We start from the raw sequence: 24,898 nt of genomic DNA, 5'->3' as shown, positions 1-24,898 counted from the left end.
AAAATAGGGGAATACTCGGAATTGGAATTCAATTTGTCCTTGATAGGGAAAACAAGACGGGCGTTATAGATCCCCGTTAAAAAAACCTATGCCGCAGTCTCGTCTGAACGTACGGCTCGAGCTGATCATCCCTCTTTAAACATCTAGTATCCCTGGTAAGGCGCGGCGCTGGTCAACTCCATAGAGTAGATAAACAATTTTCAAAATGTTTTTCGAGGCACAAGTATAAATTAGTCTTATGGGTTAAGTCGCTCTCATGGTTTCCTAAGTTGGTGATTTTCCCGAGTTTTGAAAGTGGTCTCGAAATTTTTGTAAGGATTTTTACTTTCGCATTGTAATTCACAAATACGGATAAATTTGTTTTAAAACAGCCTAGATTATCTTTAGAGGAAAACATAGTACATGGATATACTTAATAAATATAATAAACAATGTATTATATATAAATTTCAAATTTCAAATTTATTTTAATATAGCATTTAAACATTGGGTGGCGTGGGGCTAAGTTACTTCGTGACTTGTAAGCCCCACACTTGCTGTACTTGTATTTAGTTATTTTATATTTAATTTAACGAAAACCAGCAATATTAACATTAGAGGATAAACAGGAAACAAAAATAGGAAAACATGAGTAAGTAATTCTACATATAAAAATTTAAAAAATATATAAGTTAGAATATCAAAGCCTAAAATTATATTCGTTAGGAATTTATATACATCAAATGCATGGATCATGCATGATGCTATCTATGTATTGGTCCAGGCCGGTTGAGCTGGGCCCCACCAAACATTTACGAAACTCTACGCCTATGTCAACAGAGGTGCAGTTTAACACCTTTTCAACTCGTCTTTCGTACTAAAAGATAATTGTTACTCTTTTATGTGTGTTGTGCAATTCCTTACAGGATGTGTCTCAGCACCTTGGCGAGCTTAAAATAACACTTTTAAGCGTGTCGCATAACAACTTTAAGAGTGTCGCGTAACGCCTTAAAGAGTGTCGCGTAACGCCTTAAAGAGTGTCGCGTAACGCCTTAAAGAGTGTCGCGTGACGCCTTGAAGAGTGTCGCGTGACGCCTTAAAGAGTGTCGCGTGACGCCTTAAAGAGTGTCGCGTGACGCCTTAAAGAGTGTCGCGTGACGCTTTTAAGAGTGTCGCGTGACGCCTTAAAGAGTGTCGCGTGACGCCTTAAAGAGTGTCGCGTGACGCTTTTAAGAGTGTCGCTTGACGCTCTTAAGAGTGTCGCGTGACTCTTTTAAGAGTGTCGCGTGACGCTTTTAAGAGTGTCGCGTGACGCTTTTAAGAGTGTCGCGTGACGCTTTTAAGAGTGTCGCGTAATGCTTTTAAAAGTGTCACATAACACATTTAGCAGGTTTTATAAAGCTAATACCACCTGATCACCAATTCCTTTTCCTTAGCTACTTTTTACTCAGGGATAAAAATATTTTCTTAAGAAAATATCATCTTTAAAAAATGCTGTTATATTTACTTTAATACGATTAATTACGTCTTTTTCCTTGCATTTATAATCTTTGGATTGACTTCAAAATTAAAAGATATATAGAAACGGAAGACCTCATATAAAAAACAAGTTATTGATTTTCAATCCCGCAGTATTATTATTTAATTTCCATGTTGAATTTCAAACGGTGTTTTAAAGGTTTTTACCTCTCCGTGTGACGTAGTCCAGGAGAGGTTCTGTAACGGTCGTGTCTGTGTGTGTGTCTGTGTGTCTGTCTTTCTGTCTGTCCGTTGTTACACCCACGTGACCGCGTTCGCAGTTTGCGTATCGGAGCAAACGTATTCGCCATTTCCGAACTGCTTTCACAGTCACGGAAATGGCTCCTCTACTTGAGTTCTCACACCACCATCTTCTGGTCTTTGTCCATCCCACACGGACACCAGTCTGTTCTTACTGGCTTCTAATCACCACCATCTTCTGTTCTTTGTCAATCCCACATTGACAACAGTCTGCACTTACACTGGCTTCTAACACCACCATCCACTGGTCTTCCGTCTATTCCACATAGACAACAATCTGTATCATTGGCTTCTACTCCATTATCATCGTTTGGTTTTAGGATATACGCGGCGATCAGCTAGGGTTACGAGAAACGTCTAGCCTCCCTAAGGTGGGATCGCCACCAAAGGTTTTCGCAATTGCGCTTTTTCCTTACTATTATAATGGAAACGAATCGTATATATACCCCAAATTTGAAAAAAGCGGGCAAGAGATGTACCCTTCACTTTAAACGTCAATATTAGCAAAGTTTGAGAAGATAATATGTATAACTTTATTTTAAACGATTTAACTATTATTAATGTTAATTATTGAAGATTAAAATAATTAAAAATAATTATATTTATTTAAATATTAAAGATAAACCTCTCGTGCAAAGAGAGAGATTATCATTGCCTCCTATATCTACCAAGGCCCGTGCATGCGATATATTTCCTTCATTGCCTCCTATATCTATCAAGGCCCGCGCATTGTGATATATTTCATTCATTGCCTCCTATATCTATCAAGGCCCGTGCATTGTGATATATTTCATTCATTGCCTCCTATATCTATCAAGGCCCGTGCATTGCGATATATTTTTCAAAACAACAACAAAAATTGGAAACCCCAACTCAGAAACACAATATCGTTTTCATTGGATACTTAAGTTTATATAATTTTATTGACACGGAGAGGTAATATTTTGGTTTTCCCAACTTGTTATTACCGAATTTACACCAAATTATCTGGAAAAACTCAAGGTGATGAAACTCTATTTTGGGTGTTTTTAATTTGCAAAAAATTTGTTTTCTTAAATTACACTCTTTTGAAACTTCCATTTCGCTAAATATTAATTATCCACAAAACTATTTCATAATCATAAGTCAATGAAAAAATGCGAAATTGTTCTCTCGCCGCTCTCGCGTTATTGTATGGTACTGTATGAGACAGTTTAACTGTAGCAATTAAAAATTTACAGAATTGTGCTAAAAAATACCAGTTTATAAAATTTAAAGTCTGAGATCTACCCTTATAACACCCTTTCCGAAGAAAAAGGAGTAATTCCAGATAGATTTTACACCTTTATTAACTAAGCTTTTTTTCGTAGATAATGGTCACCTTTAAAATACCAATATAACACCGTTTTTGTTATTCATGTGAAAATGTTAGGTGTTATATAGGTGTTTTTAAAAAGTACACCATTTTCACTCCAAAGAAACACTCAATTTTTTTTGTGAAGGTGGGACGTAAAAGGAGGTCGGGCTATTTCGCCCGCGATTTCGCCTCTCCTCAGTCGGAAAATACGTAATTTTCGTCATTCGCGTCGCGCTGACGCGAGTGTCAAGAACCAAGGAGATACTGGTTGTAATTTAGAGGAGGGTATTAACTCCGGACCTACGTTTGGACTGGAAATAAAGCTGGAAATGTGGCTAATTTGAACCTTCTCCCTAGTAAACTAGATATCACTTCTTGGTATCACCAAAGCGCCAATTTTTAACATCACCTAAAACTATAGTCTTCTAAGTGTGGTTATAACCAGTCTGGTTATGTTTCGAAATCTTTAGTGAGCCTTACAAAATGGAAGACCTCAGTAATTCCGAGTTTTCGAATGAAATTATAAATACATTATTTACTTTTACTTATATAAATTGCTTGCACTTTGTGAACAAACGCTATCACTAGAGTGCTAGTAGGTGTTTTGGGTTGGGGATATTTTTAAGAAGTGGAAACAACAAGGATGCCAAGAAAATTTGGTCAATGAAATGTGACGATGGGATGATTAGAAACATTTTATGTAAACCTTTGAATGTAATCTGTGTTTTTACAATCTTCTTTTGGACGGCATTTCGAGTCTTTTATGTCCTCGGCAATATCCACCACAGCGTATTGCACAATTTGTTGCAATTTCCCGGGACATAAGATAGTGACGTCACTACAACGCACATTTTCATTGGCTGACGTATTCCATTTACGCCGGGAACGACCGAAAAAATAGAACACGTTTTAAGGCCGACCGAAACGAGCGGAACGGCAATTCCGTCGTGTTTTCGGTCAAATGAGAACCTAGATTCCCACTTGACCGAAAAAACCCGGCGGAAATCAGGCAGCCGACGGAAGCAATTTTAACTTACGCCGGAATCCGGCGGTAGACCGTTCACACTACGACTGAATTTTGAGTTTGGCGGTAGATATTTTTGGGTCACGTGATAGAATTGACTGGTTTCCACAACATCTATTTCGCACTCTTAATTGATATATTTGTCCCCTTGTCGCTTAGATCGTAGATATAGCCTCTACCATAACGTTATCAGAATATTTTTGTCCATATTATAGTACACTATTATAGTAACATATATATCAAAAAGCATCGATTACACAAAATTGTGCCGTTCAACAACTGCAACGTCATCATGCATGACGTCAAAAGAACACCGATTTAATTTTCCCAAACATTGATGTTTTTCCTGATGAGTGTTACTGAACGCAGCCTTGGTTTATTCTCAGCAGTATTGATTCCATCGTAATCTCGGGTTCAAAAAGCATTTTTTTATATATATTTTTCAAATTATTCTCCAAACTAATGTTTTTGTAGCTCTTGTAGAAATCATAAAGCATGGTTTTCACTTGGCGTAAATCACGACTATTCATCCGACGTCAAGCGACAACGGAAAAAAACATAGTTACGCTGGACAGAAATCACGTTAAATGTGGCGATGTTGGTTTTCTATTTTTTGGCCACTCTGCGCCAGCCAATCAGCAATAAGCTCGAGTCGTGACGTTATTTTCGACCACGCGTGTTCGGAAAAGGGCGTCCGTGGCCCGCCATGTCTTTATTTATTTAGTTCCTAATCGACTTAGTTACTAGTACAAATCCCTGAGATTGCCGAAGTCGAATGCTGAAAGTTTTATTGAAGAGGTTCGGAGCCATCCATATCTTTATGATATTTGACACAAAGATTATAAAGACCAAAAAAGAAAGATGGGCCGCAATTGGTACAATGTTCAGTTTATCTGGTAAGCCTTGGTTCCATTATTTGCGAGAACTACTGTAGCGCTTTTTCGTTAGTCTAATTAAAATTAAGTTAAATAGACTACTAGCTACAAGTTAAATGCCCGGAAACTCGCGTCAATTTCACTATACGCGATGTACGAGGTTACCTCCCATTTTTAAAATGTGAGTAGTTTTTGGTAATCGCCATCTAGTGAGCGAATTCTGTACTTTGATTTTATTCCGTATTTTAAAAATGGCCGCGGACAACAACAATCTTTATGACACAGAGTTAACCCTTTGTCAGGTCCAGAATGAAGTTTGCAAACCCACGATCTCCACTCCCTTAAATCACTATCACTACTTTTACAGCCAAGAACGGTACATGTTCTACCCCAGCTTGCCATTTTTATTTTTCAAAACTTACTAATTACCAATGAGAATTAAAAAATATGTTTAAATCATCGGATTCACCGAGCCAAAGGATTTCAGACGATGGTTTTGAACTTCCTGCTTTTGAACGCTAGATGGCTTTAAACACCGACGTTTAAAGAGACAAAAATACCGAATTTTACGCTTTACTTCGACGCTAGATGGCGGTATCAAAAACTACTAAGACGCAATGGCAGCCCCCCTTTAATTTGCCTGGTAAACGACGTATTGGGTTGAGCGAGAAAAATATTATAAAATGTTGTCTAGGGGTTTTGTGTGTGTAGGCTTAAATTAGTAAAAGGGTCCGAATTGAGTTGCCAATGAACCATAATATTTAATAACATAAAACAAATAATCAAGCACACCAATAATATTAATCGCGTAAAACTTCCATGGAAGAAACCATTTAGAGAAATAATGTTATGCGCTTCAATCCAAATAAGGATTGTAAATATTACCTTAAAATAATAATTCCGATTAACCCCAATAAGGGTTTAAAAGATTTAATTTTAAATATACGTTAATTAGTTATTAATCCAAATAAGGATTTTAAATTACCTCCAAGTAAGGATGGTAAACAAAAGTGTTGAGTGCTATAGTAAGAACTCCTCAGAGTAGAAGTATTGAAATAATCCAAGTAAGGATTTATTACGGGGTCCAAGTAAGGACAGATAAATGAGTCCAAATAAGGACAAACGGGTTTGACTCTTTAGAGTATCGTTACTATAGACTTAACCCAAGTAAGGATTAAGACATGCACTCAACAAATAATTATCCCAAAAGGGAATTACTTCATTAACTCATTTGAGTTAATGTTAATGTAAATAGTTTAAATAATAAACATGAATATTTACAACGATACGTTTCCTTCGATAAGTCCATTCTATTGAATGGTTAGGGAGCGTTCGAGGTTGTAGTGGCATTAGAGTTCCACAGCGTCCATGAAGTCTTCATGAAGAGTTTTTAAACGGCGCGTGGTCTAGTTATGGGCCTCTTTTATTAATTTGGGCCTTAGCCTCTTTTGTTGTATTGGGCCATAGCCTCTTTTCGCTTATTACGACCGACTAAGATAGTTATTTCTTTCTAAGTTCTCAAGCGTTTTTAAAGAAACATCCGCGGTCTTGCATCTTAGGAGCCTCGTCGTATCGAGAATATCTCAGAGTATCTCAAAAGTATCAAGTCTATCTCTTTTTAACGCGTGCTGGGGTTTTTATCATACCCGTGTTGTATGGGCCAAAGGTGGTACCAATAATATTTTAGAGGTATACCAACCTCTAGGTACAAGTACCAATGGCATTCAAGGGGGACGTATTTTCTAGGGTAACGTGGTACCCAACGTAACTGGTCACGTGGTGATCGGTATCCATGATTGGATGGGTTGGTTACCTGACCTTACCACTGCTGACCCATTCACCCCTTTTAACTTAGTGACGCGCACTTCGGCACTGCACACAGAGGCTGTCAAAAGTTATTAATGACATCCGCGACCCTGCGACCACAAAATACAGTAACACAAAATACAGTAACACAAAATATATACAGTAACAACCTGGTTATTTGTCAAATATAATAAATGACCATTCGTGGCCACTAAACACAGAAATACAAAATATATACAGTAAAAGCATAGTTAACAATCTTAAAGTTTGGTTCGACAATTGGCAACTCATTTCTCAAAAGGGATTAAATGCTAAAAATGGGGAAGGTTTGGTTTTGTAAAATTCTATTTGAAAGGGGTTCCCAAGATCGGAGACCCATGCAGACAAGGTCCCGGCCCGCCGTCTCCATGTAGAAGAAAGCGGTGCTTCAAACAGAGATAAAGGTCGCTAAATGTGTATGGTGGCGACTACCTGTCCAGCAGGTCGTCCCCTCTCAGTACACAAGTAAAACCTTAGTTATCGAGCATGGATCCTAGTACCCGAAAACTTGGCGACCCATATGTCATGTTTGACAGCTGAAGCCCAACTTTAAAAGAAACGTATGGTAACTAAGAATTTCTTATATTTTCTCAAAAAAATTATATACTCGACTATTTTTATATATTGTAACGAAAGAACGTTACACTACGCTAAGTGAAATCGCTATAACGATGGGCGACAACGTAAAAAGCCAATCTGACGTTTGACGTCCAGCTGCAAAGTAGTTTTTTTCGGTCATGTGAAAACCATGCTTTAGTCGCCATTATGAAACGGATGCAGTAAGAAATAACGCACTCCCTTGCCATTTGGTTCGTTGACGGTTCGATTAAAAACGTCACGTGACAACCAGAATTGAAAACATCTTTGAATCAAAAAATTGGAATCCGTTTCGAATTGTTGAAAGCAGCCGACGCCATGCTTAAAATGCTTTCCGTATACTTGTAGGCGATCAGTACCGGTCGTTTGGGTCACTTGGGCGACGGAGTCAGACGAGACCCAGTTCCGGGGCGACATCGGTGCCTTCGGGTGTCTTGAAGGTCTTGCACGAGAAGTATGCCTTCGGTTGGGGCCGAGAGAACATGCAAGGGTCAGTCGCTCGGTTGGGAGAACATAATTTTCACTTTCTTAGTGACCAACTCTTTAACACTTTTTTGGGACACGCTGGTAAGCAAACATGTAACTTCACTTTCAATTTTCAGAAAATTATTATTGTCTATATCGGGGATCTAGTATTACCAGAAGTATATAATTCTTCTCTTCGAGAGAAGTGTACCACAAAGCGGGGTAATTGTAACGCCATTCTTCCCAACATCGGAACACTTCGAGCAAGGTTACTAAACCGAATCACATACGCGATAAATAGTTCCCTCATAATTACTCTATTAGCGTTTAACTATTTGGTCAGACGCATGCGCTTGTGGATTTTTGTCCCATGTCAAGACAATCAAGGTTTGTGGGTTGATTGCTTGCTGGGGACTTAGCGCCAAACAGTTATAGAATTCACCTTGCGTTGCGATGCCCATCTGAAGTTTGATGAGCGGTAGAGCAAACAAAATGGGTAAGTCTGGGAAGAATGACGTTAACTAAAGTATTAAGAGAAAACAGAGTGTCATTCTTCTTATATTATCCCCTTCTGGTAATACGATGTAGTTAAATTGAAGCTGTCATGTAAAGATGAAATTGGCGATAGTACCTTGTATAGAACCAGAAGTAAGATAAGGGACTATAAGTAAAGTGCTCTAACATTGGTAATAGATCCTGGCACAAATTTGAGGATTTTATGCCGCTTCCATCGCGCCTCCATTAGAGAGAAAAAAATTGGTCGAGATCCAGAAAAACTTTCCTACCCCCTTCCCCTCAACCTAAAGCTGCGGAACACGGACGCGGGTGCTTGACTCTAGTTCGGCCGTCTACCACCACGAGCGTCTCACGGATTGGGGGGGGGGAGAGTTCAGAGGGCCAACCGTTGGTGTGTTATCAAGAATATTCACTTTCGCCAAGTGAAGAATTTGGTTAACTGGATACTTCTAGTCCCTTATCTTACTTCTGATAGCACTCAATACGCGTGAGTTGATCACTCTTATCCTGGAAAGTATAAGACTAAGATCATTTTGATCTATAGGGCAGAGGATTTATCCCAAAAACGTACAATCTCCCACAAAACTTGATGTTAATTTTGGATACCTTTGAATTCAAAGGAATAGGAAATTAACATCAAGTAAGACTCGCTCTTATACATGGTAATAGAATTCTTTGAATGGGCTTCTATATCTCGAGAAGCTAGCGTCCGTGGGTGCGTGATCAAGTGGGCCATGACCAATCTCACTCACCATCCCCCCCAACAATATCCTTATTGTCAAAATATCTAGGAAGATCTAATGTAACAGTTCTTGGATCGTCTCTATTTTTAGCCACATCGTATATATACGATGAGGCTATTAGTTTGTCCCGCGAGCCTGTGGTGGTTTTTCGCGATTTGGAATGTGGTCAGAGTTACCCAAAGAAATGGTTATGTCAGATCGAACCGAAGAAATGGTTATTGTATGCCTTTGGTAGTATAAAATGTTTCGTTCGTCATTGAAGGGAGGGAGAGTGAATGTGAAAGAATTGTGGTGAGGTGATATTTTTCGTTCGTGTATTTTAAAAGGATGGGAATTATAATAGTATGTTTAAGCATTGCATTTAATTGTACCATGGAAGAAGAAGGGTGTAATGGAATGGTGAGGTGAATAGGCAGACGGCTACGCGAAATGTAGGGTCACGTGGGAAAACTCTCCTCTCCTCTCGGCACTAGCTGTAACTCGATTACTGCTCTGCGAAATATTGGCGCGCAAGCAGAGAGAGGGATACACTGTTTAGATCCGCTCTCTACCGCCTCTACTACTGCGCAGAAGCTTTCAACGTTGGTGATAAACTCGGGAAGGAGGTGATGAAAAGGGGGAAGTTACGATTTTTCAATGCGCTCTCTTTAACACTATAGGACCCTTCCATACATCCTTCTTCTTCCATCATAGATAATAAACACCAGGATCAGAAGGTCGGGGCAGAGCTTGCCGCGCTTTGTACAAACTGGGTGGGTTCTACTTCCGGAAACCAGCGCATGCGTACAGCGTAGAATCATGGATAAATAATGCACGTGTGGAAAAACAAATTTCCCCACGTGCATTCTTTAAAGTTTTTATATAAACATTAGGCCTAGCGGTTATCATCTTATAGTATCATGTGACCATATCTTGGTACTATGGGTTTAACTGACTATAAACTACTTACTGGAAACAAAAGAAGGTAGGTTAGGTTAATTTATACTTAAGTATTTTCAATAATCATTGAAAAACATCCTAAGCCTCGGTTTAGATTTAGGGCCCACACGGGTGCCACGGGGCGGCACGAAAAACGGGCAGACAGACCTCGTCTGCGCATAAGCGGAATTCAACTGCAAAGGTTTGGCGTGTGGCCCCCCTGCACAAGCGCGGCAAAGAGAGATGCACTACGGAAGGCATACGTTCCGATCCTTCTGTTTATTATCTATGCTTCCATGATTGTGCAGGTAAGGTTAAGGGTCTCTAAAGAGGTCGGCGGACCGTTCGATTTTTTTTTTTTGAAAACGTCGTTATTGACGTCACAATCCCCGGGAGTGAGCAAAACGAAAGTCTTTCCTTCTAGCAAACGCAGCGGGGGTCTCGGACTATCGCGGGTCAGAGCTGGGGAAACGCCGAAGCAGAGCGGCACTCAACCAATCACAAGAGAGGGGAGGATGGGTGGGGTGAGTTTTTAAAAAAAAAAAAATTCAACGGTCCGCCGAACTCTTTACAGTCCCTTTAAGCTTTGTGATTTACGTTTCCTCGATATAGCTAGAGAGAGAGGATTTTAGTATTGCCTTAATTCAAATGGAAAGTTTAATACTAGTAGTAGAGAAGTACCGATTTGGGGACATGGCGTCAGCCAGTGCCAGATGGCACATGATCTGGCACCAATAAATATGGCGTCAATGGGCGCCCACAACATTTTTCCTCTTATGGCGCCAGTGAATCACATATTTTTTCTCACAATCCTGCTATGGCGTCAATGAATCAGACATGACACCAGTAAATATGGCGTCAATGAATCAGACATGGCACCAGTAAATATGGCGTCAGTGAATCAGACATGGCACCAGTAAATATGGCGTCAGTGAATCAGACATGGCACCAGTAAATATGGCGTCAATGAATCAAACACGGCATCACATTTTTCCCCCAATATTGTTGTGACGTCAGTGAAACGTACATGACGCGCCACAGTCTTCCTATGACGTCAGCGAATCAGGCGCCCCCTCTTAATGGGAACATCATAAACTGAAATGATTAATACAAAAATTGAATTGACTTAATGTGTTTCTAATTTTTTGGTTGGCTATCTTTAATCTTATAACACCCATAAAATATTAATTTTATTAATTTTTAATATTAAAAACATAAATTCTCTTATCATAATATATTATTACTTGAACTGATAAGGGAAATAAACTCTATTTCCAAAACTCTGTCTCACACTGTTAACAGTAAAGTGAACTTTCGATCTGATAAGAGTACCAATAATGATTTTGAAATGATAAGGGAGATAAACTCTATGTCCAAAACTCTGTCTCACATTGCCAACAGTAGAGTGAACTCTCGATCTGATAAGAGAACCAATAATGATTTAGAAATGATAAAAGCATATCCCTTGATTTATCCATTCTTTCACATACATACCGAGGAAATGAACAAATATTTGATCTTCCTAAAAGTATGGATTAAAAACAAATAGAAAAGATGGCAATTGTATCACCTAAACACAAACAAAGTCAAATTCAAACCATACTAAACAATGATAAAAGGGTAAAACTCATTTCCAAATCATCCGTAAATTTCCTCCGAGCGCGAGCGAGCAAAGGTCAAATTAATAAGTGCAGAAGTGAACTAATTTCATCTTTCTGTTCTATGTTTCACTCTTTCTGTTCTATGTTTCACTCTTTCTGTTATAGGTTTCACTCTTTCTGTTATAGGTTTCACTCTTTCTGTTATAGGTTTCACTCTTTCTGTTATAGGTTTCACTCTTTCTGTTATAGGTTTCACTCTTTCTGTTCTAGGTTTCACTCTTTCTGTTCTAGGTTTCACTCTTTCTGTTCTATGTTTCACTCCTTCTGTTCTATGTTTCACTCTTTCTGTTCTATGTTACACTCTTTCTGTTCTAGGTTACACTCTTTCTGTTCTAGGTTTCACTCTTTCTGTTCTAGGTTTCACTCTTTCTGTTCTATGTTTCACTCTTTCTGTTCTATGTTTCACTCCTTCTGTTCTATGAGTCACTCTTTCTGTTCTATGTTTCACTCTCTGTTCTTTGTTTCACTCTTTCTGTTCTATGTTTCACTCCTTCTGTTCTATGTTTCACTCTTTCTGTTCTATGGTTCACTCTTTCTGTTCTGTTTCACTCTTTCTGTTCTATGTTTCACTCTTTCTGTTCTATGTTTCACTCTTTCTGTTCTATGTTTCACTCTTTCTGTTCTATGTTTCACTCTTTCTGTTCTATGTTTCACTCTTTCTGTTCTATGTTTCACTCTTTCGGTTCTATGTTTCACTCTTTCGGTTCTATGTTTCACTCTTTCTGTTCTAGGTTTCACTCTTTCTGTCCTATGTTTCACTCTTTCTGTTCTATGTTTCACTCTTTCTGTTCTATGTTTCACTCTTTCTGTTCTATGTTTCACTCTTTCTGTTCTATGTTTCACTCTTTCTGTTCTATGTTTCACTCTTTCTGTTCTATGTTTCACTCTTTCTGTTCTATGTTTCACTCTTTCTGTCTTATGTTTCACTCTTTCTGTCTTATGTTTCACTCTTTCTGTTCGATGTTTCACTCTTTCTGTTCTATGTTTCACTCTTTCTGTACTATGTTTCACTGTTTCTGTTCTAGGTTTCACTCTTTCTGTTCTATGTTTCACTCTTTCTGTTCTATGTTTCACCCTTTCTGTTCTATGTTTCACTCTTTCTGTCTTATGTTTCACTCTTTCTGTTCTATGTTTCACTCTTTCTGTCTTATGTTTCACTCTTTCTGTCTTATGTTTCACTCTTTCTGTCTTATGTTTCACTCTTTCTGTTCTATGTTTCACTCTTTCTGTTCTATGTTTCACTCTTTCTGTTCTATGTTTCACTCTTTCTTTTCTATGTTTCACTCTTTCGGTTCTATGTTTCACTCTTTCGGTTCTATGTTTCACTCTTTCTGTTCTAGGTTTCACTCTTTCTGTTCTATGTTTCACTCTTTCTGTTCTATGTTTCACTCTTTCTGTTCTATGTTTCACTCTTTCTGTTCTATGTTTCACTCTTTCTGTTCTATGTTTCACTCTTTCTGTCTTATGTTTCACTCTTTCTGTCTTATGTTTCACCCTTTCTGTTCTATGTTTCACTCTTTCTGTTCTATGTTTCACTCTTTCTGTTCTAGGTTTCACTCTTTCTGTTCTAGGTTTCACCCTTTCTGTTCTATGTTTCACCCTTTCTGTTCTATGTTTCACTCTTTCTGTCTTATGTTTCACTCTTTCTGTTCTATGTTTCACTCTTTCTGTTATAGGTTTCACTCTTTCTGTTCTATGTTTCACTCTTTCTGTTCTATGTTTTACTCTTTCTGTTCTATGTTTCACTCTTTCTGTTCTATGTTTCACTCTTTCTGTTCTATGTTTCACTCTTTCTGTTCTATGTTTCACTCTTTCTGTTCTATGTTTCACTCTTTCAGTCTTATGTTTCACTCTTTCTGTCTTATGTTTCACTCTTTCTGTTCGATGTTTCACTCTTTCTGTTCTATGTTTCACTCTTTCTGTTCGATGTTTCACTCTTTCTGTTCCAGGTTTCACTCTTTCTGTTCTATGTTTCACTCTTTCTGTCCTATGTTTCACTCTTTCTGTTCTATGTTTCACCTTTTCTGTTCTATGTTTCACTCTTTCTGTCTTATGTTTCACTCTTTCTGTCTTATGTTTCACTCTTTCTGTTCTATGTTTCACTCTTTCTGTTCTATGTTTCACTCTTTCTGTTCTATGTTTCACTCTTTCTGTTCAAAGTTACACTCTTTCTGTTCAAAGTTTCAGCATTTATGTTTAAAGTTTCACCATTTATGTTTAAAGTTTCACCATTTATGTTTAAAGTTTCACCATTTATGTTTAAAGTTTCACTATTTATGTTCAATTTTTCCCTGTTTCTGTTTAGACATTTCTTATTTCTGCTGAAACGTTTTTTTATTACTGTTCAAACTTTTTTTATTTGCGCTGATACGTTTTTTATTACTTTTCAAACTTTTGTTGTTCCTGATGAAACGTTTCAAACTTCTTATTTTGTTGCAAGCTTATTTATCCTTTTTCCTCAAGCTTTTCATGTTTCTGTTCTAATTTTTATTATTTCGGCGATTTAATTCCTTTTTCCGAAATTCTACATCGTTTTACTAATTTCTATGGTTTTGAAATCGAATTTCAATGTTCCATAACCAAAATTCCTTTGTGATATAAATGTGATGAATACCTTATTACCTAATAATGTATGAATTCCTAGAATATAAACGTCTTACTCTTAATCGGAATACATTAATTTATGATTTTAAATTACTTTAGTATAGTGAGATTTAGAACTCGAGATAAATTCCTAATCCAACTGCAAAAGTTTATATGGAAAACGAATTTTCGAGGTGAAAGATACGTAGTTTAAAACGGATGATTTCAAAGTTCAGACTAAATAACAGAAAATCAATGAAACACCATCTCCTCATTAACATTAATTTATGTTTTGATATTATTGCAGTTTGGTTTCTAATATGTTTATAGGTATTAACGTTACAGAAAACGTTTTCAAATGACAGAATTCCGATTAAGTTTTCTTCACAAGGAACTAAAAAAGTGGCTGAAAGTGACATGAAGTGTCTATAATTCATTTTAAAGTATCGACAAAACACTAAAAATTGGTTAAAGTTTCGATAAGTGTTTAGTAAACGTTTCGTTATTCGACTTAAATATATCCGATATTGTTAATATATGACTATTATAAAACAGATAATGAAGTTGAATGACGAAAAAGAGGTCGAAAGTGTTGTTAATCTACTAAAATTCAGATGAAACTGATGTGAAATGAAAGCATTCGATTGAAAGCGAACTAATACGACTAAGAAAGTGGATCAAAGTTTTGTTAAACTACTAAAATGTGGTTCAAATCACATTCAAAGGAACTAAAAAGCAGTTGAACGTTCATGAAATGACAAAAGTACAATTGTAAGTAATGTGTTTAATATTTTTAAAAATTTTACAAGGGTATAAATACTTCTCGCAGATCTCAACAGTGTGTGAAATTTGATCACACGCATGTTACCAGTAATTGGTCCATTAACGTAACAAATGTGGATGATTACCAAGGAATAAACCCATTTGATTTCAATCGTGATTTGATACTATCATAACCAAAACTTCGGTATATCACGACGTTTCGAGGATACCTTTAGACACTTAATACTAGTCAAAACCTATTGGTGAGAAATTAACAATTGCTAAACCTGTTTGCAATATAAACCAAGGTTTTGAACGCAGAATTTATCCCAGTCTGTTTATTTTAGCAGTAAAGATCTTCTCAAGACACACTTTCTTATCAGTTTGATAAATGGAAATTTCACCGGTGATAAATTATAAAGTGCAACGTCTAATAAATCCGCATCTCTTTTATCGGTATCATCGTCTTTTCGATGTTACGTTGAAATTTAAAAGTATCATTTAACCACTCTGGAACAGAAAAACCCCAATGCAAAAACAGATGGACACGCGCAGGTTCAATAGAGAATGATGTACCACAGACATTGGATGGAAGTGTCAAGGCTGCCAATCTCAAGACCGGGGGAGGGCCGCCTAATAAAACACGCGCCGGGGAGGAAAAAAAAACGCGTGTGGCGGCCCTCCCCCGGTCTTGAGATTGGCAGCCTTGACACTTCCATCCAATGTCTGTGGTACATCATTCTCTATTGAACCTGCGCGTGTCCATCTGTTTTTGCATTGGGGTTTTTCTGTTCCAGAGTGGTTAAATGATATTTTTAAATTTCAACGTAACATCGAAAAGACGATGATACCGATAAAAGAGATGCGGATTTATTAGACGTTGCACTTTATAATTTATCACCGGTGAAATTTCCATTTATCAAACTGATAAGAAAGTGTGTCTTGAGAAGATCTTTACTGCTAAAATAAACAGACTGGGATAAATTCTGCGTTCAAAACCTTGGTTTATATTGCAAACAGGTTTAGCAATTGTTAATTTCTCACCAATAGGTTTTGACTAGTATTAAGTGTCTAAAGGTATCCTCGAAACGTCGTGATATACCGAAGTTTTGGTTATGATAGTATCAAATCACGATTGAAATCAAATGGGTTTATTCCTTGGTAATCATCCACATTTGTTACGTTAATGGACCAATTACTGGTAACATGCGTGTGATCAAATTTCACACACTGTTGAGATCTGCGAGAAGTATTTATACCCTTGTAAAATTTTTAAAAATATTAAACACATTACTTACAATTGTACTTTTGTCATTTCATGAACGTTCAACTGCTTTTTAGTTCCTTTGAATGTGATTTGAACCACATTTTAGTAGTTTAACAAAACTTTGATCCACTTTCTTAGTCGTATTAGTTCGCTTTCAATCGAATGCTTTCATTTCACATCAGTTTCATCTGAATTTTAGTAGATTAACAACACTTTCGACCTCTTTTTCGTCATTCAACTTCATTATCTGTTTTATAATAGTCATATATTAACAATATCGGATATATTTAAGTCGAATAACGAAACGTTTACTAAACACTTATCGAAACTTTAACCAATTTTTAGTGTTTTGTCGATACTTTAAAATGAATTATAGACACTTCATGTCACTTTCAGCCACTTTTTTAGTTCCTTGTGAAGAAAACTTAATCGGAATTCTGTCATTTGAAAACGTTTTCTGTAACGTTAATACCTATAAACATATTAGAAACCAAACTGCAATAATATCAAAACATAAATTAATGTTAATGAGGAGATGGTGTTTCATTGATTTTCTGTTATTTAGTCTGAACTTTGAAATCATCCGTTTTAAACTACGTATCTTTCACCTCGAAAATTCGTTTTCCATATAAACTTTTGCAGTTGGATTAGGAATTTATCTCGAGTTCTAAATCTCACTATACTAAAGTAATTTAAAATCATAAATTAATGTATTCCGATTAAGAGTAAGACGTTTATATTCTAGGAATTCATACATTATTAGGTAATAAGGTATTCATCACATTTATATCACAAAGGAATTTTGGTTATGGAACATTGAAATTCGATTTCAAAACCATAGAAATTAGTAAAACGATGTAGAATTTCGGAAAAAGGAATTAAATCGCCGAAATAATAAAAATTAGAACAGAAACATGAAAAGCTTGAGGAAAAAGGATAAATAAGCTTGCAACAAAATAAGAAGTTTGAAACGTTTCATCAGGAACAACAAAAGTTTGAAAAGTAATAAAAAACGTATCAGCGCAAATAAAAAAAGTTTGAACAGTAATAAAAAAACGTTTCAGCAGAAATAAGAAATGTCTAAACAGAAACAGGGAAAAATTGAACATAAATAGTGAAACTTTAAACATAAATGGTGAAACTTTAAACATAAATGGTGAAACTTTAAACATAAATGCTGAAACTTTGAACAGAAAGAGTGTAACTTTGAACAGAAAGAGTGAAACATAGAACAGAAAGAGTGAAACATAGAACAGAAAGAGTGAAACATAGAACAGAAAGAGTGAAACATAAGACAGAAAGAGTGAAACATAAGACAGAAAGAGTGAAACATAGAACAGAAAAGGTGAAACATAGAACAGAAAGAGTGAAACATAGGACAGAAAGAGTGAAACATAGAACAGAAAGAGTGAAACCTGGAACAGAAAGAGTGAAACATCGAACAGAAAGAGTGAAACATAGAACAGAAAGAGTGAAACATCGAACAGAAAGAGTGAAACATAAGACAGAAAGAGTGAAACATAAGACTGAAAGAGTGAAACATAGAACAGAAAGAGTGAAACATAGAACAGAAAGAGTGAAACATAGAACAGAAAGAGTGAAACATAGAACAGAAAGAGTGAAACCTAGAACAGAAAGAGTGAAACCTAGAACAGAAAGAGTGAAACATAGAACAGAAAGAGTGAAACATAGAACAGAAAGAGTGAAACATAGAACGGAAAGAGTGAAACCTAGAACGGAAAGAGTGAAACCTATAACGGAAAGAGTGAAACCTATAACAGAAAGAGTGAAACATAGAACAGAAAGAGTGAAACCTATAACAGAAAGAGTGAAACATAGAACAGAAAGAGTGAAACATAAGACAGAAAGAGTGAAACATAGAACAGAAAGGGTGAAACATAGAACAGAAAGGGTGAAACCTAGAACAGAAAGAGTGAAACCTAGAACAGAAAGAGTGAAACATAGAACAGAAAGAGTGAAACATAGAACAGAAAGGGTGAAACATAAGACAGAAAGAGTGAAACATAAGACAGAAAGAGTGAAACATAGAACAGAAAGAGTGAAACATAGAACAGAAAGAGTGAAACATAGAACAGAAAGAGTGAAACATAGAACAGAAAGAGTGAAACATAGAACAGAAAGAGTGAAACCTAGAACAGAAAGAGTGAAACATAGAACCGAAAGAGTGAAACATAGAACCGAAAGAGTGAAACATAGAAAAGAAAGAGTGAAACATAGAACAGAAAGAGTGAAACATAGAACAGAAAGAGTGAAACATAGAACAGAAGGAGTGAAACATAAGACAGAAAGAGTGAAACATAAGACAGAAAGAGTGAAACATAAGACAGAAAGAGTGAAACATAGAACAGAAAGAGTGAAACATAAGACAGAAAGAGTGAAACATAGAACAGAAAGGGTGAAACATAGAACAGAAAGAGTGAAACATAGAACAGAAAGAGTGAAACCTAGAATAGAAACAGTGAAACATAGTACAGAAAGAGTGAAACATAGAACAGAAAGAGTGAAACATCGAACAGAAAGAGTGAAACATAAGACAGAAAGAGTGAAACATAAGACAGAAAGAGTGAAACATAGAACAGAAAGAGTGAAACATAGAACAGAAAGAGTGAAACATAGAACAGAAAGAGTGAAACATAGAACAGAAAGAGTGAAACATAGAACAGAAAAAGTGAAACATAGAACAGAAAGAGTGAAACATAGGACAGAAAGAGTGAAACCTAGAACAGAAAGAGTGAAACATAGAACCGAAAGAGTGAAACATAGAACCGAAAGAGTGAAACATAGAACAGAAAGAGTGAAACATAGAACAGAAAGAGTGAAACATAGAACAGAAAGAGTGAAACATAGAACAGAAAGAGTGAAACATAGAACAGAAAGAGTGAAACATAGAACAGAAAGAGTGAAACAGAACAGAAAGAGTGAAACATAGAACAGAAAGAGTGAAACATAGAACAGAAGGAGTGAAACATAGAACAGAAAGAGTGAAACAAAGAACAGAGAGTGAAACATAGAACAGAAAGAGTGACTCATAGAACAGAAGGAGTGAAACATAGAACAGAAAGAGTGAAACATAGAACAGAAAGAGTGAAACCTAGAACAGAAAGAGTGAAACCTAGAACAGAAAGATTGTAACCTAGAACAGAAAGAGTGTAACATAGAACAGAAAGAGTGAAACATAGAACAGAAGGAGTGAAACATAGAACAGAAAGAGTGAAACCTAGAACAGAAAGAGTGAAACCTAGAACAGAAAGAGTGAAACCTATAACAGAAAGAGTGAAACCTATAACAGAAAGAGTGAAACCTATAACAGAAAGAGTGAAACCTATAACAGAAAGAGTGAAACATAGAACAGAAAGAGTGAAACATAGAACAGAAAGATGAAATTAGTTCACTTCTGCACTTATTAATTTGACCTTTGCTCGCTCGCGCTCGGAGGAAATTTACGGATGATTTGGAAATGAGTTTTACCCTTTTATCATTGTTTAGTATGGTTTGAATTTGACTTTGTTTGTGTTTAGGTGATACAATTGCCATCTTTTCTATTTGTTTTTAATCCATATTTTTAGGAAGATCAAATATTTGTTCATTTCCTCGGTATGTATGTGAAAGAATGGATAAATCAAGGGATATGCTTTTATCATTTCTAAATCATTATTGGTTCTCTTATCAGATCGAGAGTTCACTCTACTGTTGGCAATGTGAGACAGAGTTTTGGACATAGAGTTTATCTCCCTTATCATTTCAAAATCATTATTGGTACTCTTATCAGATCGAAAGTTCACTTTACTGTTAACAATGTGAGACAGAGTTTTGGAAATAGAGTTTATTTCCCTTATCAGTTCAAGTAATAATATATTATGATAAGAGAATTTATGTTTTTAATATTAAAAATTAATAAAATTAATATTTTATGGGTGTTATAAGATTAAAGATAGCCAACCAAAAAATTAGAAACACATTAAGTCAATTCAATTTTTGTATTAATCATTTCAGTTTATGATGTTCCCATTAAGAGGGGGCGCCTGATTCGCTGACGTCATAGGAAGACTGTGGCGCGTCATGTACGTTTCACTGACGTCACAACAATATTGGGGGAAAAATGTGATGCCGTGTTTGATTCATTGACGCCATATTTACTGGTGCCATGTCTGATTCACTGACGCCATATTTACTGGTGCCATGTCTGATTCACTGACGCCATATTTACTGGTGCCATGTCTGATTCATTGACGCCATATTTACTGGTGTCATGTCTGATTCATTGACGCCATAGCAGGATTGTGAGAAAAAATATGTGATTCACTGGCGCCATAAGAGGAAAAATGTTGTGGGCGCCCATTGACGCCATATTTATTGGTGCCAGATCATGTGCCATCTGGCACTGGCTGACGCCATGTCCCCAAATCGGTACTTCTCTACTACTAATACTCCCTTTAAAATTCCGGTCACCCGTGGACAATAAGGGTCTCCTCAAATCGAGAAGAATTTTAAAAGAAAGTCCGAGCGGGCGAGAATTCTAGAAGCGCGCTTTAGAAATTTTTTAGTTTCTTCTTAGCTACAAGGTATCGATGGGACTAACAGTTTTACCTGAGTAGTAGTGGTAGTAGTAGCATAGCTGTCCGCGCTCACCTCAATTTAGCGAGCCCGAGCGCGAATTGAGCGAGGCTCTTCGAAATAATTGATAAAGTCACGAGCCCGAGCCGAGCCCGAAAGTTTATGGAAAAGTTTTCTGAGCTTGAGCCCGGGCTCACAATACGTCACAAACAAAGTGAGCCTTGAGCTGAGCCCAGGTTCAACTGTAAAATCAACGAGAGCTTGCGCTGAGCTCTGTTACAAATGTTTTAGCTTTCCTGAGCTCGAGCGAGGCCAACTGAAAACTATGAGACCGCTCATTTTGAAAGAGCGCTCACTGTTTTGAGACTGCGCTCAGCTTGGCTCAGCGCCGTATTCAGTGCCAACAGAAACTAGCGTAACTCATTGGTAGATGAAGTTTTGAAATTTTTTTAATACAAATGTAGTGCAAGTCATTTGGATAGTAAATATGTATTGTAGTTTTTCATTTATCGCGTAAAAATAGTTGCAAAATTATTTATTTCAACATCTACACTGTTTGGAAGAAATATTCTCCGGAAATATGAGACCAAGCTCGAGCTTGAGCTTACTAAATTGAATGAGCCCGAGCTCGAGGTGAGCTTTAAATTCTATCGATTTTGAGCCCGAGCTGAGCCCGCGAAAGATATTTGAGAGAGCTTGAGCTCGAGCTTAGCCCATCAAAATTATACGAATGAACCCGAGCCCGAGGCGAGCTTATTTATAAAAACTAACTGAGCTTGAGCTCACATTGAGCTCTAAGGAAACATTGTTTCAATTTTGAGCTTGAGGTGAGCTCGTTGTCAATATCTATAAAGTAACGTGAGCTGAGCTGAGCCCAAGCGATGGTGGACAGGTATGAGTAGTAGTAGTAGTATTAGTAATTTAGTAACGGGCGTTGGCGATATTTGATTCTCTTTGCCAAGCAGCCATTGCAAAATTATTCCCTCTGACCGGTATATTAGGGGATATTTCACTAGAAGTATATTTATTGTAGTAGGGATAGCGAGAGTACGTAAACGATGTGGCTTAATTATGGGCTAGACCATCTTGTTTTAACACAATTCCAGACCACACAACCGTATCTGGCGAGCTAATTTTAGGTAGAAAGTTGATCGATACTAGAGTTTGATGGTTTCGAATATGAACTCCGCGAGTTTTACATTTTCCTTGGGAAATGCTTGAATGAAGTGATCAATTCCTGCTGTCAATTGATGCTGAAAAACATGAGCACTTCCCTTTTAGAGCTGTGATTGGTTAATAATGAAGTAATACTTTTGTTTCAATCTTCAAAGTGCCAAAAGGCTCTCCGCTTCAAGATCCCCTCAATATGGTGTAAGCTATTTAAAAATACATACATTCTACTTAATTAATGCACAATGTTATTTTAATTTTTTATTCTAAAAATACACCATGTGCATGCTAAAAACGTTAAGTTAAAAATAGTATTGAAATCCAAAAATGTACTTGGTCCCACACGTGGTATCAAAGAGGGTTGAAGCTAGCGGCTTTGGCAAGGCATTTTGGGTGTTCTCGCTTTTCTTCTTTATTTATTTGTTATATTTCCCTCCTAATATCCGGTTCACTGTACTTCAACCAATAAGAGGGCAGAGAAAGATGCGCGCGCACACCGGAAGCTTAGAGGTAAACTTTCAAAGCGAGAACACTCCAGCCAAGCCTTCTACTCCCCCTCTTTCTATCCTCTTTGGTGGTATCCACCCGAAAGCGATCAAGAGCCCGTAGTTAGTGAAGTGTGAAAAATAACCTGAGAGGGTTAGACTGGAAAATTTGATAGATCTTTCAAAGCATTACCGCCGCGATATAGTTTTACCATGGATAAAAATGCGTGTAAGGAAATTTGCTCTCGCGATATAGGATAGGCAACTCCCTATCTCGAACGACAGCTTATTCTGTATATACCTTGTTACAACATCGATTGTCAGCACGCGAAAAACTAGGTCTCTATGCAACCTAGCTTTGTGCGCGCTGACAAGAGAAAAAAACTTTAAATTTTCAAGATTTAAAATATCCACAAGTTTTTTAGATCGAGTGCACGGACCTCTTGGCCTTAGTTTCAAATACGTGTAGTAGGCTGTAGACAATTTCACAAGTATTCTCCATAAAATTTCAAACTAATTTTAATTTTAAAATATCTGTCACTTTATACCAATATCTGTTAGATAAGTAATTTTGATCTTTTTCTTTTCACATTGTTTTCAAAGACACTTTTTATAAATGAACCTAAGAATTTGCTACAGCGAAGATAAACTCGCATGCTGTCAGCTTGCAAATTGATTCGCAAAATTTTCGAGAATCATAGCCCAATTCTGCACACTTCTTATGGCCCATTTCCGCACAGTTTTTACATTGAAAATTTAGTTCACCATTTTTTACCATAACCTATTTCCGCACAGTTTGCAAATAAAATTTTTTTATTTACTTGTTGATTAGGTTTGGTTCGGGTTAGGTTCGTTTAGATTTTGGTTAGGTTAGGTTATGCTACAATAGGGGCATGCAAACTTGTGATTTGACCCTTGCAATATCACTATCGATATAAAAAAGTGTATTGATAGACGTAAGCGTTAAACCAAGTGTGGTTTTGTTTAAAAATAGAAGTAAAAGGAGCATTTTTTAATTCCGTTTGTTAAATCTGCATTAAAAATTAATCTATCGTTAAATAGTATCGAAAATTTTATAATCATAAAACATAACATTCTGGCTATTTTCGATCCAATGGGCCAGCATCATAAGTTTAAGGTTTTTAAAATGTTTTGCAAACTGTGCGGAAACCCGCTATAGGTTTTTAAGGTGTGAAAAATAAAACTGTGCGGAAACAAGCGACCACCCGCGTTCTCTACTACGGTTTTAAAAAGCCAACAATTACACTAAATAGAAAACTTAATTCTTATTGTTTGTGATTCAGAGTACTTCGTCTGCAGGATTGTGGTATCCTGGAAAAGTTCCGTAAGGACACGATTGAGTGGGAAAGGATTAAAGGGGAACTCTGCTCGGTTGGCGCCCCTTTAGTGAAACTTTCCTGTGTCGCTCCAAACGCCGAGAAAATGTGCTGCCGCCTAGGCGGAAAAGCTTGCAACTCAGTTTATTTCTAACGAATTTTCTACTCCCCCTTTTCCCCCATCCGTTACCGCACCAACGACGAAACCACGCTTCCTTTAGGTTCGCCAACCCCCCCCTCTCCCATGGATGATGCCCGCGCCACGTGACCGTTGATGGTAGGGATAGCTTAAGAATGTTAAACGGGGGACGAAAAACGCCAGACTGGGTTTCCTTTTTGCCCCTATATAGAGTAGTGGCACTCCATGTTAATTTCTCATAGAGCGTAACGTAGCCAAAGGCAGGGAGGTGCCATTACTCTATAGGCTTATTGCCATGATTATCCTGGGGACTGCGGTACCAAGAAGGGGTTCGGAGTTTTAAGAGGGCAAAGGTTTAAACTGAAACCCCCTAACATTGCAATACCATTAAGTTTTTTCTCTGTAAGAAGGAGGTACCTCCCCCCCTTTTTTTTCAAATAAGGGCAGGGTAGCTTCGACCACCTGTGTAGTTTGACAACCAATCACCTATAGTTGATTCCTTTATTCCCTTTTCCCAATGCCATACACACGCCTTTCAATCCATTTTCTCACTCTCTATGTGCTAAAGGCTAGTAGCTTTGAATAGAAAGGTCTTTTATAAAGATTCACTATTTTTTTCGATTCGATATTTTTAACTTAAAATGAAACTATGGAGACAAATATCTATACTCCTGTTTATCCGCACTTGAGAAACCGTACTTGCCATTATATATTGGCTAATGCTCCTCAACTTTTACAATACTGTCAAGTGAGGTTGAACAAGAGTATATAATGAGCATTTTTATTTATTTCTTGGAAAAACTGAAAAAGTACATTGGTTTGAACGTTCTTCAAACGAAAGG

The 24,898-nt window shown here is 37.1% G+C and overlaps 1 protein-coding gene and 1 long non-coding RNA gene across 3 annotated transcripts; both read left to right on the top strand.

Moving 5' to 3' along the window:
* The first annotated feature begins 4,787 nt into the window (after positions 1–4,787).
* Positions 4,788–23,988, top strand: LOC149705287 (uncharacterized). The gene is made up of 3 exons (XM_089865659.1): positions 4,788–5,014; positions 7,784–8,002; positions 23,885–23,988. The coding sequence occupies exons 1-3, from the start codon at positions 4,894–4,896 to the stop codon at positions 23,986–23,988; spliced, it is 444 nt and encodes a 147-aa protein (XP_089721785.1). The 5' UTR covers positions 4,788–4,893.
* LOC149705288 (uncharacterized) lies at positions 8,064–23,216 on the top strand. Of its 2 annotated transcripts, XR_016381587.1 has the most exons (3): positions 8,064–10,123; positions 10,193–10,385; positions 22,032–23,216. It is a non-coding gene; the product is annotated as an uncharacterized LOC149705288 (long non-coding RNA). The 2 variants fall into 2 exon arrangements; XR_016381588.1 differs by lacking the exon at positions 22,032–23,216 and having other exon boundaries at positions 10,182–10,710.
* Positions 23,989–24,898: the final 910 nt, after the last annotated feature.

This window comes from Phalangium opilio, unplaced genomic scaffold, assembly GCF_054372755.1.
Source record: "Phalangium opilio isolate 3A_F unplaced genomic scaffold, DU_Popi_V2 ptg000014l_1, whole genome shotgun sequence".
Classification (NCBI taxonomy): Eukaryota; Metazoa; Arthropoda; class Arachnida; order Opiliones; family Phalangiidae; genus Phalangium; species Phalangium opilio.
Note: the sequence above shows the minus strand (reverse complement) of the source record. Positions and strands in the feature narration are given on the sequence as shown.

Coding starts and splice junctions, on each gene's coding strand:
- LOC149705287 (XM_089865659.1), top strand. CDS start 4,894: ATGCTGAAAGTTTTATTGAAGAGGTTCGGAGCCATCCATATCTTTATG. Junction 5,015..7,783: donor TACAATGTTCAGTTTATCTG/GTAAGCCTTGGT, acceptor GTATACTTGTAG/GCGATCAGTACCGGTCGTTT. Junction 8,003..23,884: donor CACTTTTTTGGGACACGCTG/GTAAGCAAACAT, acceptor TTTGTGATTCAG/AGTACTTCGTCTGCAGGATT.